The sequence below is a fragment of the Pangasianodon hypophthalmus genome, chromosome 25 (assembly GCF_027358585.1).
Source record: "Pangasianodon hypophthalmus isolate fPanHyp1 chromosome 25, fPanHyp1.pri, whole genome shotgun sequence".
Taxonomy (NCBI): domain Eukaryota; kingdom Metazoa; phylum Chordata; class Actinopteri; order Siluriformes; family Pangasiidae; genus Pangasianodon; species Pangasianodon hypophthalmus.
The window spans coordinates 3542254-3559922 of record NC_069734.1 but is presented as its reverse complement, the minus strand read 5'-3'; the positions used below and the strand labels follow the sequence as shown (position 1 = coordinate 3559922).

General features: G+C 38.0%; 1 protein-coding gene across 1 annotated transcript; it reads right to left on the bottom strand.

Moving 5' to 3' along the window:
* On the bottom strand, positions 1-16701 carry heatr3 (HEAT repeat containing 3). The gene is made up of 15 exons (XM_034299629.2): positions 16442-16701; positions 14499-14671; positions 13370-13457; positions 12293-12396; positions 11901-12010; positions 11099-11239; positions 9627-9934; positions 9386-9476; positions 8958-9112; positions 7739-7821; positions 7413-7549; positions 5515-5603; positions 3239-3382; positions 2972-3148; positions 1-2518 (listed from the first exon to the last, which is right to left on the bottom strand). Exons 1-15 carry the CDS (start codon positions 16580-16582, stop codon positions 2405-2407), a joined length of 2055 nt encoding a protein of 684 aa, XP_034155520.2. The 5' UTR covers positions 16583-16701; the 3' UTR covers positions 1-2404.
* Positions 16702-17669: the final 968 nt, after the last annotated feature.

The following is a 17669-nucleotide window of genomic DNA, read 5'->3' as shown; positions in this document are numbered from 1 at the left end:
TTCATCATCAAAAATGTGATGCTTTAATCATGTAAAGCATCAAACAAAAAATTCACACCAAATCTTTTCAGTCAGAGCTCTATCTTACGTCCATTTATAAAATGAAAAAATAATCCAAAGAAGGTCTTGGGAGAATAACCAATCAACATATTTAAAAGAAAATTTCACACTTTTTTTAAACACCTTATCAGAGATAATATCTGTGTAATCAATTCTACACAAGAGCAGGAAGAGAAACGTATTTCTGTAATATTTAGTGTCTGATGTTTGCTTCTTTAGTTCTGTCCAGGAGCTACAAGCCTAATGCCGTGAACATGAAGTAACAGAATCATTTCTGTAAATATATTCACAAATCTTCATATATTTACTTCAAACAATGAATGCTGAATGGTTCAGCTATGAAATCTTAAAAAAAAAAAAAAAAAAAAATCACACAACATTATGAATATGGATTATCCTTACTATTGTATTGAAGGTCAAAGTGAAATTATATTACTATCTTTTAGTATCTTTCCTATAATGAGGATATTAAGTAAATCTTAAAGCACTCCATGTTGTGCTGTTACAGGAAAATAATCAGCTGTGGGGTGATGAAATGCGACGTGGCTCCAGCGTGAAATGGAATTAGTTACCACCCTGAAGGGGTTTATTTGATTAGCACAGCAATCTGGCAACAACTATAAGTTTTATTTAAACAACATTGATTAACATCATGTCATTCAATTTATCCATTTACTGTTACATTTAATGTCGTGGATTGTTCTTGAAAAAAAGTCACATACGTTACAGCAGATATAAATAATCGTTTGTTCAATTTCTCTTGAAGTTAATTAGACAAAAAAAAGCAGTTTGTTACATCACTTCCTCCATCCTGAAGACTTTGCTGTGGAGTAAAACCAAAAGTTTCACTGACACTGGAGACTCCTTCCAATAAATAAACGATTCTTTACAGAAAACGGAATCATATGGTTTTTTTTTTATGAATCTGTTTATTATTAGTGGTTGTGAATGAGCTGTTACTATAGAAACGCTAATGTGTACATTAATATAAACTGCTGTTATAGAAAATGAATCAACACCTGAGAGAATTCAACAGCGCTGTAGTATAAATAAGATTAATCACGTGTGAAGCAAGTACACAAAGATGTGGTCATGTATTTAAGGAAAGGATTTTGGGTGAGACAGATTTCCAGTCGCTGATGCACGCAAGCTTCCGTCGTTCCAAAAGTAAAGAAGCAACACCAGACACCAAGCATGCACACAACAAGAAGGTTAGGAAAGGACATTTGATATATTTTGCAAAAACCGTTAAACACTGAAACAGAGAATGAGACAAGAAAATATAAAGGTCCTACCTTACTCTTTTAGATGCTTGCTTACATATAACCACACAGGATATCTTTCAGCTTATGTTTTCGCAAATAATCACCGTTAACGCTTCCATAACCTCAAACATAACCACTCATAAGGCTCTTTTTACACACTGCATAACAGAACGGGCTACTGTTCGCTCTGATCCACAATGTCTTACACGTAATCCTCCGATATTCCCGTTAAATCTGGTATTTTAATTCCCACTCTTGTGACTTTATCAACTTTCAAGTACTCAAACATCTCTATTCAAGGCAAAATCAATGCCCCATCATGTCGTGTAATATTTACTGCTAGAAAAGCTACTTTTTTTCAGACGAATATTTGGGTTTGTCCTTCAAGACCCAATCAGGAACGGCCAAACCAGCGTCAGAACTTCAACACATGTTTGCACTTGACATATTTCCAGAAATAAAATGTAATTTCATTTTTCTAGTTACACACCATATTAGGCTGTAAAACTAAATGGCAGCAAATGATCAGATCTGTGAACCCAGAGGCATGATATTAAAAATGAAGAAAGAAATTTCACTCGAGTAATTATATACTGTAATAATTAAAAATAACTGATAATAACCACTGATAGAGTTATTTTCTTTGGACATAAAGCAAATGAATTTGAATTTGTTGAATTTTGTTCTTTGTCAAACTCCATTCATTTCTTTAATGATAATTAATCTAGCCAAGTGATCAATATAAAGGATATAATATTGAAAATATTTATATTGTAAAAGTAAATAGGTAATTATACTGATACTGCTAAAGACCACCCTCAGTAATATTTTATCTCTTGGACTAGGGTATTATTTAATACACTAAATTCTTGTAATCATATTTTTTAATTCTCATTCCTAAATTAACTGCCACTCAAATCTAGAATATAGAGTACGTGTTGTTGTTCTCTGTAATTGCAGTCACACACAAAAAAAAAGAAAAACTGGCCTGCCAGTTCCACAGATTCCTGATTGGAGCTTTAAACTCCAAAACCTCACATTCATGTGCAGTCAAGTCTGTCGTGTCTGACTTCCGTTTCCTATTTCTTGCGCAGTGACTCCAGGTAGCCGATGAACCTGCGCAGGTTAACCTTGACGTTGTCCAGGACGCACAGCTGATCCGGGCTGTACTTCCCTCGGCCTTCCTTCCGGATCTGTCGCACAAAACGACAGTGAATTAGTGTGCGAGTGTGTGTCTGGGCGCCGTAGTACATCTAAAACCTGTGCAATTTCAGCTGTCTTTTAAAATTACTACTTGTCACACTGTATAAGATCCTGATTAAATCTGCTTGATCAGAGTACCTGATAATGATCCTCTAACGATAAACCCTCAGTTATAGAAAATAACTACGTTTATGTCTGCTTACGTCATTAATCAGCATGATCTAGAAATTAGCTTGTGCAGAAAAGGGACATGCATAAACACAGCCAGAACTTTGTCGTCGGCCATCTTTGGTCGCAGTTGCGATAAATCGGCTGTCACATTATCTCCAAGACTGCTGATCTCGAAGAACTCTTATATGATGTTTGTTTTTTTTGGCAGAAAAAGCAAAATTGGGCTGAAAAATAAATCTCACAGTGTAAACCCAGCTGAAGTGTGTGTATACCTTGGCAGTGAACGCAGGCTGCAGGGATTTCAGAGCTGCGAGCAGGTTGAGGTTTTGTGCCGCTCGCTCTGCCTCCTCGCCGTCTGCAAAAACATCGAACAGAGCGTCCAGCGCCTCTCCACACGCCACCAGGTTCACGTCTTTAGACGCTACATTCAGCAGTGCGTTTCCTATCAGCTACAGAGACAAGACAAGATAACAAGAAAACTCATTATAAAGCTTTATTACTGATTATAGATTAAAGTCACAATAAACGGAGATGTTTACCTGCAGTGTCTCAGCAGATCCCTTGTCTTTAGCCAGCGTGCTTCCTGTGATGCCCAGAATGGCCAGAGCGTTCACCCTCACACTCACCACATCACACCGCATTGCTGCTTCACACACGCTCATCAACTGCTGAGGGCTCATACACTGCACACACACACACACACACACACACATATATATATATATATATACAAAGATCTCTTAAATAACCACATTAACAGAGGATAAAAAAGGTCCTTCTAAAAGTATGGGAACATGGTCAAGGTGTCCTAATGAGACAATGAATGGACGTTAGTCTTTATTTTGAATTTGACTGGTCAGATTTTAAGAAATTCAGGCTTGAGATTCAGGTAGGTTCCTCTCCCAAAGACAGTCACATTGAACTATAGTCACAAAAAAGTGTGCGTATGTAATTAGGTTATTAAAAAAAAAAAAAAAAAAAAGTGGTGACATAAGCACTTGATAATATTCTCATATCCCATGACAGGCAGTCTGATAAATATCAGTAATATTGTAATAAATATTGGTAAAATGATTATATTTTAGTTAGTGATGTTATTCATTTAAGCCTAATTAAAAGTTTTGTTGTAATGAGTTGACTGAAATTTGAGAAATATTTTTTTTCTGTATTTATTATTTTAGCAAAATTTAAAAATAACCCAACTAACTCTGATTTATAGTTGAGAGAGAAAGAGAGAGGGACAGAGAGAGGAAGAGAGAGAGACAGAGTGAGAGAGAGAGAGAGAGAGAGAGAGAGAGGGCGAGAGAAGGAGCAAGAGAGAGAAAGAGAGAGGGACAGAGAGAGGGAGAGAGAGACAGAGTGAGAGAGAGAGAGAGAGGGAGAGAGAGAAATAGAGAGAGAGAGAGACAGGGAAGGAAATAGACAGAGAGCGAGAAGGAGAGCGCGAGAGCAAGAGAGAGAAAGAGAGAGGGAGAGAGAGAGAAAGAGAGAGGGAGAGAGAGAGAGAAAGAGAGAGAGAGAGAGAGAGAGGATACAATCCATGCACTGAGCTCTATACACTACTCTCAGTACTCCCTCAGGCGTGGTTTAGACGTGACGTGTGAATGCGTGTTGTGACACAGCAGCTACGCCAGCGTCATGGTTCACATTCTCACCTGCGTACATCTCATGTACATCTATAAATACTAAAGCCATATTCACTAGCTGGCACCTGAGAGCAGAAACATCCCCCTCCGTCAGGTTTCCATGTCCTCCTTCATGTGTAGCGATTTCATGCCAGATTTGTTTGTCCGCCATCTTAAATCCACAACTATGACCTCACGTTCAAAAGTATTTACTAATCCAGATCAAGAAGATTTGTATTCGAGAGTTAATACTCAGAAAGTGTGTAAAAGGGGGGTATGATTTGAGGCACTAGAGCACGCAGGGCTGCCATCTTGCCTCGTGTTGGTTTCTATTAGAGATGAAAGATATGATTCTCAAAGTCATTTCTACGACACATTACACGCATCACGATATATACGTTTGCTTACAAACTGCCAGCAATACAGTAGCATTGCATTTATTATTGATAAACCAATGAATAGTACATTTATTTTATTTTTTTATATTATTTTTTTTTTTATTATATAACAAAAATATTTAACATGGACATGAAACCTTTATTGTTAATTTTACCAAAAAAAAAAAAAATACTAAATAAACATAAATACTAAATAAACAGACATCATAATATGTACAATATCTCAGAAAGGCATTGCGTCATAAAAAAATATATATTTTTTTATAATTTCAAAAATTAAGTATAAATGTTTAACATCAAGTCAGCTGCTTTTATTTTCATTTTAGCTAATCAAATGGTATCACTATATCCATGATATATCTCAGAAAAGTGTATTGTGACATAATTTATCATGATATTGATATTATATCGCCTGGTTTCTACCCATTTCCAAAATTCAAATAAAATTTGATTTTGTTTTTTGTGCAAGTCATCATCATCAGCTCATTTTTATTTTATTATTCAATTCAATTTCATTTTATCTGTATAGCACTTTTAAGAATAGACATTTTCAAAAAGCAGCTATACAGCAATATATAAATATAAATTATATTCTATTATTTACCATCAGTGATTTATTTAAGGTGGTTCATTTCATTTCCTGTTTACTGGGTAAAAGAGATCCACTGATAAGAGGATTTAAGAAAGATTTAATCTTAAAGTATGGAAGAGTAAAGCTAAATAAATAAATAAATGAATAAATAAAAAAGTTAAATATGTTTGTGTGAGAATACATGCGGTGTGTGTTCTGACCTGAGGGATATTTTTGGAGGCCATTATTTGGAGCAGCGAGCGCATGGCACTGGTTACGGCCTCCAAGAACTCCTCATCTTTCAAAACATCTGTAACAAGAAATAACACAGTCAAACAACAACAACAACAAAACTGATGAACTCTAAGTTTACCTCTGACTCTCTCACTAGCTGATTCACATCATATCTTGAGTAAGGAATAAAACACTTGGGGGTGTGCTGTAATTGGAAAATAAGCAGCGACATGGCGGTGTAATGAAGCGGTGTTACTGTTTTCACCCTGAAGTTGATTATATTCCTAGAAGAGTTTGTCATGAACTGTTGTATTTCTCTCATACTGCAATTTGCCAACACTTTTGCCAACAAGTTTTACATAGTAATGAATGAAACATTGTATTTCTATCCCTTTATAGCTACATTTAATGTTGTGGAACGTCCATGAAACAAGTTAGTTCCTGTCATCGCTTACGTTATAGCAGCTATAAACAGCTGTTTCCTCTCTTTTCCTGGACTCTCCTTTTCTTCCCCTTTCTTTTGAAGTTAATGTAAAAGCGCTGACACTGGAGACTCCTTCCACAAAGGTTAAATGCTAATCATCTCCCTCCAGAAAATTGCTAAATAACGTGTATTTAATCTTAATTTTATTGTTAGCACCTGCGTACAATTCCATCTGAAGTTGCTGAGTTGCTACTACAGAAACAATAACGTATTAGAGCAATTGTGTTAACAAACTTGTGATTTGAATTACAGCCTGCTGTTAAAGAAAAATTACACGACACTGTGGCTGAATATTTCAACGATATCTTTACATTAATGCGCTCGTTCTAATGTTATCGTTTCTGTAGTAACAGCTCACACACACACACGCAAAAAAAAACATTCTGTTGCTTTACAAAGTAAATTGTATATCGTTGATGTGGTGAAGCTGTGTGTTAAGCAAGACATTTACGTAACATTTTTTACGGAAGGAGTCTCCAGTTCCAGCGCTTTGTAACAGTCACGGTGCTTCGTAAAATTTCCCAGTACGCGAAAATCTTCAGGACAGACGAGTTTATGCTTTCCGATTTCTCTATAAAACGACAAGCTGCATTTTTTTCCCTCATTAACTAGAGAGAAAAGGAGATGCTAGTGAGAAAACGACTGTTTATCGTTGTTATTACGGCTGCACGATATTGAAGAAAAACGAGATATGAGATAACTTGTTAAATAATGCGACACGCAGTACGATAATGCTATTAGTGTGTAAAATCAATTTCAATTATATTTACATATATATATATTTATTTATTTAAAGACTGAAAATGACATAACCAACATACATGTTTCATATTCTTTTGAGGAAAAGAAAGAATTCTCTGCTATCTGCGTCGCCCTAAAACTTTGACTTTTCCTGAAGTATTGAAGTATTGAAGTCTTGAAGTATTAAAATCATTCAGTTATCGCACACCCCTGAAATATGCATATTGTGATATTTACATTTGCGATATTTCGATAATTTTGATATATTGTGCAGCCCTAGTTGTTATAACGTAAGTGAGAACAGGAACGTGTCTTGTAGACGTGCTACAACACTGACAAGAGCGATGTGATGTTCATTCATAAAGTAAACACTGTAATCGTTGATAAATCGCTGTGGTATAAGCGGAATAACTCGCTCAGGACTGTGCGTTTGTCGGAAAAACAATACACCACGTCGGGGTGGTAACGCGTCGGGCCGCATCACACCACCCGAGCATGTATTAATATTTCCGTACAAGTGTGTTATTCGTACTTATTTAAAACCTCCTGACCAATCAGAGTCGAGAATTCATCAGGGCTGGAGTATAAAAGCTAAATCAAATATTTTAAATCATGGCATTCTTTCTCTCTCTCTCATTATCTCAGGTGTCTCTCTCTCACCTGCTGAGCTAAAGATCAGAGACGAGAGGTGCTGAGCGACGGCCTGCAGTCCTGCAGCTCCACCCAAACACTCCACGTCCATCACAGCCAGCATGTTATGGAGACACGTCAGAGCCCGACACTGCACCCGCTGCATTCTGGGAACAAACACAGACGCCTTTTATTTAACATCATTTGCTCAAAGGCTGAGTAAATTACAGCGCGACTTCCCAGTGATATTTATTTTAACCTGTAAAGCTATTATTTATAAGAACAGAGAGCGCCTATAAGATAGGTTTTCATTCAGGAACGCTTTAATTACTGAATAATTAATGAGGTTAATTTACTTCTTAACGAGGCACTTCCACGCTGGATTCCTGCCGCAAACCTCCAGAGCAGCGTGGCTGGGAAACTCCGCTTTCTTCAGGACCTGAAAGAGGTGTGTGAGATGGACGGATGAAACGTAACACAGTCAGATATCTCTCTATATAACACTGATGAATGAAACCTTCCACCATAAAATAAAAAATATATAAAAAAACTCAATAAAAACAATCTCTAGTTCTTCACTGTGTTATAATTCTCGAGACAAACTGACATCTTTCATTCCGTTGTTGTTGTTTTTAATGTATTCTTAAAGTAACAGCTTAACAAATAAAGTTTAAATGAAGTTTAAATATTTATTACAATCACACACAGATGTAATTAAAAAAAACACTTTGTGAAAACAACGCAACCCCAAACAAGTCCATATATTAAGACAAATAAAACTAGCTATTCAATTAGGACAAAAGTAATGGCTCCCTATAAAACGAGGAAGTGTTAGTGCTTATGGTAGTTGATGCGCTACAGTGGCTGAGCTGCATTATTGCAAAATTCAGCACCGCAGTAAGGAAGCTCTCTTTCACCGTTTAGTCGTCTTCAGCTCTTGAGCTTTTTGCCTTTTATGGACATTTGTAGGCACCACTAAATGTAAATCAGCAGTGCTGTTAATGCACCTGGTAATTTACATCTTATCACAGTTTATTAACAAACTGACATGAGTATGAAGAAATTCGGCACCAACGATTTAGTCCATTTTGACATAGGAGTCTATAGTGATTTTTAAAAGCAAGTCAGAATTTCACTTTGTGTTCGTAAACACATGATCGAATCAGACACCTTTCCAAACTAACAGAAGACGGCTGGAGGGATCGTTTTGGTCTGAGGACCTCCATTGTTGCTATCTAACTATCGTTCCAATTTAGTTGGTGTGCTAACTAAGAATTTAACAGGTTTAGCTTGCAAGTTAGCTAACATGCCTGATTTATATTGCATAAACAAACGAACGTAGCTCATATAAAACCTACATCAAGAAACGAGCTAGCTTTCGCTAGGTATTGAGGTCAGGTTGTTACTGAGGAGTTGCCTAGAATGGACATGATTAGCTAGCTAACTCTGTTCAGCTAACAAGTGAGCCAGTGATTGTTGGCTTGTTTAAAGCATTTTATTCATTTTCCATTAACAACAGGACAGATAGTCCTTTGTAGTGGACAGCGCGTGTGTGTGTGTGTGTGTGTGTTTCACCTGCTGTGGTATGCTGTAATTCAGCAGTGTTGTGTGTAACTCTGCAGAAAGGCAGAGAGGAGAGAAGAGGCTGGAGTTCCCGTCTGCCACACCGTCGGCACATATCTCACTCTCGTCACTGCTCGACATCTCCTCCCACTCGTCATCGGAGGGTTCTACACACACACACACACACACACACACACACACACACACAAAAACACAGCTTGAGTTTTGTCACTTCACGTCATTCTCCTCTTGTCTCACACATTACTGCACACACACCATCACTAATCAGCCATTAGCAAAGTGCCAACCTCACACACGTCATCCGTCTGTCTCCTGTCTCTCTCTAACACACACACACACACGCACACACACACGCACACACACACGCACACACACACACACACACACACACACACACACACACACACAAACACACCTACCATCTGAGCAACACATGTTGACAACGATCTCCAGGGATGTTTGCTGTGCTGTCAGTAGTGCTACGGCTTCTCTCAGCTCCGGTTTGTCCCTCTGAACACACACACGCACACACGCACACACACACACACACACACACACACACACACACACACACACACACAAATGTCATATGACCTAGCATTGAGCTCTTATGTATTTAAATGGCTGCCAATCATTCAGACGAGATCTTAATTTTCTCACAGGCAGAAAAGCAGCAAAATCTTTTTCCATCTTTTTCCCGTTCCTCTTTCCTCTATTCATCTTTATCTCTCCCTCGTCCATCTCCTCTTCTTCCTGCACGCTGGCCCCGGCCTGCTGCTCCTCCACCCCGGCTGACTCCGGATCAGCCGTGCCGCCGCTGGCCAGGCGACTCGACTCTCTCTGCCACAGGTCTGGGATCAGCGCTCCGGCGTCCAGACTGAGACAGTGTGCCAGAGTCTTCACCACGGCAGAGAGAGCCTCGGCCTGACGGGAGGAGGAGAGACAGCTCTTCAGGTTCCACACGGTTCCTGAGAGAACGGAGGAAGAGATCATCAATCTTAACACACACCTTAACACATCTACTGCTCAAGATACATGACAAAATCAACAAAGAATAAGACAAAAATGAATCAGAACCAGTCGATCAGACAAGAGAACGAATTAAAATAACGCATCGGGTGTGTGCAGAAAGAGGCGGGGCGAGGTGAGGCGGGGCGGGGCGAGGTGAGGCAGTGCCGCTGTGGTGACTCTGGATCCATCGTCTCTGATCTGCGGATCTACGCTAGTGCTTCGTAGCTGGAGAAAAATACTGTCATGCTCCTTACTTACCTTTTCGACTACATGGTGGTTATTTTTTGATAAAATGTTTATTCCCTAGCAAACCTTTCCGTAGTGTACATTTCTGTTACGTCTCTAACACTAGCTAATACCAACCACTAGAACTAGCGTACCTGATGACACCTCATCAGACGTTATGCTAGCGTAACCTCCCTACCAAGGAGCTGCTGTGAGCCCGTAATGGCAATGTGCATTTCTAAAATGATTTGGTGTTGCATCTAAGAAGGAATTAATACTTAGGAAATTATTGTATTTGAATTTCTGTTTTGGAAACTTAAAAATTAACATATTGTGGAAAAAAAATTCATTGATTAAAATAGCTTAGTTTTAGTGACTAAAACTGCTGCATTTTTTCATTAGCAAAGTCAAAACCAAAACAGTAAGCAAAGGACTAAAGCTAAAGGTGAGTTAAACTAAAAGTAAAAGCAAATTAAACCAAAAGTAAAAGCAAATTAAACCAAAAGTAAAAGCAAATTAAACCAAAAGTAAAAGCAAATTAAACTGAAACTAAAAGCAAGTTAAACTAAAACTAACAGCAAAATAAAAACTAAAAGCAATTTATTCTAAAACTGCAAATTAAAGCTTAAAACTTCATTGACTAAAACTGTTTAGTCCAAAACTGCTGCATTTTTTTGTCATCCAAGTCTAAGACTAAAAATAAAATTAATAACCAAATGTCTACAACTAAATGCAGACTAAACTAGAACTTAATGTAAACTAAACTAAAACTATGTAGATTAAATTAAAACTCAATGCAAATTAAATGAAAACCAAAACACTCATGTGTGTGTGTGTGTGTGTGTGTGTGCGCGTGCGTGTGTGTGTGTGTGTGTGTGTGTGTGTGTGTGTGATACCTGCAGCCAGAGTGCGTAAGAGAACATGTTCCATGCTGGAGTGTGTGGAGAGCAACACGTTCTCTAAAGCTGCCAAAACGGCGCCGTTCACACTTCCTGTCAGGTCGGAGTTATCCTCGGTCACTGTGTGCAAGCAGTGTGCTGTAAACACACACACACACAAATAAAGTGCTGATTACTACAGATACCACACACAATACAATGTGTGTGTGTGTGTGTCCATTTAAGACAAAATACTATTCTACTAATCTCAGGGTTTGTTGGTTTGTTAAGTAAAGAATAAAACACTCCAAGTCATGCTGTTCTAGGAAAATAATCAACGACGGGGAGGAGTGATGAAGCGGCGTTACTGTTGCCATGGTGAAGTTGATTGATGTCCGAAAGCATTTCATTCTTCAGCAATTATACCACAGCACTTTGCCAACAATTACAATGTTTCATTTCTTAAATAACAACACGTCATAGTTTTTATCCGTTTACAGGTACATTTAAATGTTATGGAAACAAGTTACAGCTGTACCTCTGACACTGGAGAATCCTTCCAAAAAATCCTAAACAAACATCTCTTAACAGAAAACTTCGCCAATCAACAACCTCACACGATTTTCATTTGTTTATGAGAAGCGTCCAACATCTGTGAACCTGTTGCTATAGAAACCAAAACATATAAACATATAAACCTGTGATTTGCCTTACATTCAGTGCTGCTGTTACAGAAAATAAATCAAAGCCTTCTGACTAATCAAAATAGAGAATTTAACAATGGTGTGTGTGTGTGTGTGTGTGTGCGTGTGTGCTTTACCTGCTGATAAAGCGAGCTGGATGTTGTGTGGATGTTTCTCAATGCAGGGCAACAGAACATCCAGAAGTCTCGCTCTATTAAACACCGACACTGCTGTACTGCTGCTCTCACTACACACACACACACACACACACGCACACACACACACACACACACTTAGCTAATTAATATCAAACATCAACATCTTACAAGAGCTCTACGAGTCTCAGCCTCTGATTTTTTTTTTCCTTTAGATTAGAGTAGAAATCTGGGGCTTTATCATCATTTTCAGAATAATTTTAATAATATGTAAAATTATAATAATAATAACAATAATAATAATAATAATAACATAGTAATAATAACATGTTACGTTTACACCAATACAGAAGATGCAGGTTAGAGGATTGTACCAGAGATTCCAGAGTAAATTCACAGCTTCATTGGCTACATCCTCGACTGTCGGTTTCTGGTCCTTCTTCCCGGGACTGGAGCTCACCTGCACCCCCATGCAGCACTGCGCAAACACACAGCCAGATTATAAATGCACGGTTATAATGATAATATTATTTATTTAAATTCTTATTTATATTTTTCAGTTTAAAGTAATTTACTTTTGTAGATGATGTAGACATTAAAATTAAAAATTCTGGTTAGAAACAGCTGATTTCATGTTAAAATTTTATACTGAATCATTAAAATTGTACAATCTTTTAAATTTGTTATTATAATTATATTTTAATTTTTTTTTTTTCAAATCTTTTTTTTTTTCACTGTAAAGTAATTTATTTTTGTTTTGCTGGCAGTTATTTTATTTTATTTTTACTAAGTTATTAAATTTTTTAAACATTTTTTACATATTTATTTAAACAAATATACACATTTATAATAAACATTATATATATATATACATTACACACACACATTTTCTGCAATACGACTGTATTGCTGGCAGTTTATGAGCATGATGAATAATGTATCATAGAAAAGTATTGTGATATTTTTGTCATTTAGCCCTGACCTATTAGTATGCAAACTGTAATAAAACATAAAAAACCTCCCCATGTTCAAAAACGTTTGCCTTGCAGTGTCTGTGGGGAAAAATACAGTGTTTAGTGTTAAATATAAATTAAAATATTATAGAAATATAAGCTATTATATTATTTACAGGAGGAGTAAACAAACTTTGGCCTGACAGTTTTAATAATTTATTGAAAGAAATTATGTTCTCTTATTTCAAAACGGCTGAACGCTGACATGAGGCATTTCACACTGGTACTAATAAACTAATAAACTTCTGCTGATCACAAAATGGCGCACTAGCTCTTGACAAGAACAGTGGATGTGGCTAGACTATTTAGTCTGGGATTCATTTTGTCATGTAGCGTGATGTACATAGAAAATCTGTTCTACGTTCCATGTCTGTCTGTGATTCCCAAAACAAATCTCTTTTCCATTTTTCCTTCCACACGCTGGAAGCGATATCTCACCTCGTTCAGCAGAGCGGTGAGAGGAGTGAGGACGTCCTGCCTCACCATGTCCTCACACACCTCCGCTCCACCACACACACTCAGGTTCCTGTAACACACAGACATTTCTTTACACATTAACACCAGCCAGGAATTTGACATTTCACTATGTTTGTTTTAACACAATTCCTATTATTATTATTATTATTATTATTATTATTATTATTATTATGAAAGTAGAATGTGTAGTGTGTGTATTTATGGGAGTTTTATGATTATCACCAAGCGCTCTCTGTTTGACAAAAATGTAGATACGAGAAACATTTACCGTCTCTTCTAAAGCATCTGTTTTTCGTTTCATGATTCAGGAAGTGTTTAATATGCGAGCGAGGGCCACAGACACACACTACAAGACTCAATACGGCAAGTAACAGCAGTCAAACTTCTTTTTTTTTCCAACGTGAGAAGACATTTGTATAGAAAATCACGAACATGTGTATCCAGACAGGACTAAAATGATCAGATGAGCTCGGAGTTTGGGGAAAAACAGTATGTAATTCAGCCTGTAATTTTCTCAGAGGAGGAAAAAGAAAAACACAGACAAGGCCGATCCGGATGGAAATTAAATCACAGAGTAGCTCCTGGAAAATAAAGAATTAGGACCCAGGACCCCATGTAAAGCTGTGCGAATAGGGCTTTAGATAGATTTGCTTTCACATTAATGAAGTTAAAAAGATTTACCATGACACATCAACAGAGGCCGCAGCTTTTAAGTAGGAAAATTGAGTCAAGACAAGAGATCAGTAATGTGAGATGAAGGAAATGGGCGGGGCTTCCAGAAGTCAGTTAATTAAAAAAAAAATCTACCCAGCTGTCAATCATTCCAGATTCACACTGCAGTTGGCTTTCTGCATTTGCTCTTAGATTGGGGAAAACAGAAGCTTGCATACTCTGATGTTAAAATACCACGTTCCTACACTGAATGCGTAAAAGTTGTCAAGTCTGAATAAGTGTGCTGCTGAGAACGTTTAAGTTTACAGACTTTTTGTGGCGGTAACAAGTCAAGCACAGCTCCAGAGAAATCCACGATAGTGACAAATCATCACCAATTTGTAATCAACTCAGTAATGTGTGTAAGAGTGTGCAGTACCTGAGCGCTCCGGTGGCCGTCTCTCTGACCGCCAGGCTGCTGTCCAGAAGAAGCGGTGCTAACCTCCTCACTGCGTCTCTGTGCAGGAAGCCCGGGATCGTCTGACTCTGCTGAACCACCCGGGAAATACTCGCACACGCGTACTCACGTATATCTGCACTCGGACTCTGCAACTGAGACACAGACAGAGACAGGAGGTCAGATATACGGGCAGGGATGGGGAGAGACAGACACACAGACAGACACACACACAGACACACAGACAGACACACAGACAGACACACAGACAGACACACAGACAGACAGACACACACACAGACACACAGACAGACACACACACAGACAGACACACAGACAGACAGAGACACTCAGAGACACAGACAGACAGAGACACACACAGACAGAGTCACACACAGACACACACAGACAGACAGAGACACACAGAGACACAGACAGATAGAGACACACAGACAGAGACACAGACACACAGAGACATACAGAGACAGAGACACAGACACACACAGAGACACAGACAGATAGAGACACACAGACAGAGACACAGACACACAGAGACACAGACACACAGAGACACACACAGACACACACAGACAGAGACACACAGAGACACACACAGACAGAGACACACAGAGACACACACACACACAGAGACACACACACACACAGAGACACACACACACACAGAGACACACACACACAGAGACAGAGACACACACAGACAGAGACAGAGACACACACACAGAGACACACACAGACAGAGACACACACACAGAGACACACACAGACAGAGACACACACAGACAGAGACACACACACAGAGACACAGACAGAGACACACACACAGAGACACACACAGACAGAGACACACAGACAGAGACACAGACAGAGACACACACAGACAGAGACACACACACAGAGACACACACAGAGACACACACAGACAGAGACACACAGACAGAGACACACACAGAGACACACACAGACAGAGACACACACACAGAGACACACACAGAGACACACACAGACAGAGACACACACACAGAGACACACACACACAGAGACACACACAGAGACACAGACACACAGAGACACACACAGAGACACACACAGACAGAGACACAGACAGAGACACAGACAGAGACACACACACACAGAGACACACACAGAGACACACACACAGAGACACACAGAGACAGAGACACAGAGACACACACAGACACACACAGACACACACAGACAGAGACACACACACACAGAGACACACAGAGACAGAGACACACACAGAGACACAGACAGAGACACAGAGACACTTTAGTACTTTAATCATTTTAAATAAGTAAAAGTGCATTTTAAATTAAAGTTTGTTATTATTAGCATTATTATTATTTTATAAGTAAATATCAAAAATAAACATAACAGTATAAAAAGTATAAAAGTGTAAACTATCATTACTTCATCCTAGTTCAAATATTTATTACAATTTTTATTTTTTATTTATTAAAAATGTATTATAATTTTTTTAATCTTTTTTTTTAAATAAGAGACAGAAAGAAACTTCAACTTAGTTTGACTCTTTAGCACGTTAACCAGCTAGCTTTGATTTGACACCTACACAAGACTAATCTACTCCCTAAAAGTGGTCTAAATTAACCCTGTTTACGTTTTAAGCCATAAAAGAAGTTTTAATCTAATAACATTTCGCGAAAATAACGAAACCTCGCCATCTTCCCACCCACTTTCCGACACGTCCCGCCCCCTGCGCTACGATTGGCTAATAACAGCGTTTGATTGACAGACCACGTGACAGTATATACTACGAGCCAATCATTGCGCAGACACGAGCTCCTAGTAGCCAATCAGATCTGAGGAGGCTGGATTTGTCAGAATTCGGATAGGGATTTAAAAAAAAAAACATGCACGCTTACCTTTTCCAGTAATTCTGCATGCGGAGACTCAACCTCTTCTTCTTCACCCTCATCTTCAGCGGCGCGTTTCACAGCTTTTACCGGAAGTCCATCCGGACAAAACTGCGCGCGCTTAAACCTCGCGTTCTTCGTCTTTCCCATCGCGCTACGTTTTAAATAAATAAATAAAATAAACCCAACTGAACCGACAGACCCTACAGCACAGGAACACACACTGCCATGTGGAACCTGGGCGCCGCTACCGCAAATCAGCCGCAAAGCGAACCACACTGTCGCGCGTTGTCGCAAAGTTTGTGTCAATTACGTTTGGCGCCATCTAGTGCCCAGATTGTGGAATTGAATTTTATTGTGAGAGTGAACTTTCTGTCTGAGGTGTTAAAGTGATAAATAAAAGGATGGAGGAAAATATTCAGAGTGCATTAATCAATCCAGTGCTATTCAAACTGAGTAAATATATCATTAAAATATATTACAATCATATATACACAGTTTTTAGTACACATAAGCACTTTTAAATATGCAGTATGTTTTTACATTTTTAATTTATATTCATATTTTTCTTTACACCTGATTCATTTTTCATGTGTTTTTCCTCCCTACATTTTTCATTTATTTTAATTTTGTTAATATTTCATGTATAATGCATGTCTTTTTTATTTTCACGCGTGATTTTCTTTTACCAGTGATTCATTTGTTGTCGTGTGTGTGTTTCTTTTTTAGATTTATTTTCCCGTTTTATTTATTTATTTATTTATTTATTTATTTTCACATTCTAATTTTCTCCTGAAGTGTTTTCATTTTCAGAATGGATTTTGTCATATATTTTCAAACATGATGCTTGCAGCATGTAGTGCATCTGTCTTCATTTTTCAGGTTTTGTCACATTTTTTTAAAAATTATTTTCACATGTAACTTATTTTAGCATGTACATTTTTCACACAGTTCACACAGTACACACACACACACACACACACACACATGTATATATATATATATATATATATATATATATATATATATATATATAGCTACAGATATAGATATATAGATATATACAGATATACACACACACACAAACACACACTGAACAGCCAAAACATTAAAATAACATTAAAATATTGTGTAGTTCTCCCTCGTGCCTCCTAAACAGCTCTGACCCGTCGAGGCATGGACTCCACAAGACCTCTGAAGGTGTGCTGTGGTATCTGGCACCAAGACATCAGCAGCA

Coding starts and splice junctions, on each gene's coding strand:
- heatr3 (XM_034299629.2), bottom strand. CDS start 16,582: ATGGGAAAGACGAAGAACGCGAGGTTTAAGCGCGCGCAGTTTTGTCCG. Junction 12,011..12,292: donor AATTTACTCTGGAATCTCTG/GTACAATCCTCT, acceptor GTGTGTGTGTAG/TGAGAGCAGCAGTACAGCAG. Junction 11,240..11,900: donor CCAGCTCGCTTTATCAGCAG/GTAAAGCACACA, acceptor GTGTGTTTACAG/CACACTGCTTGCACACAGTG.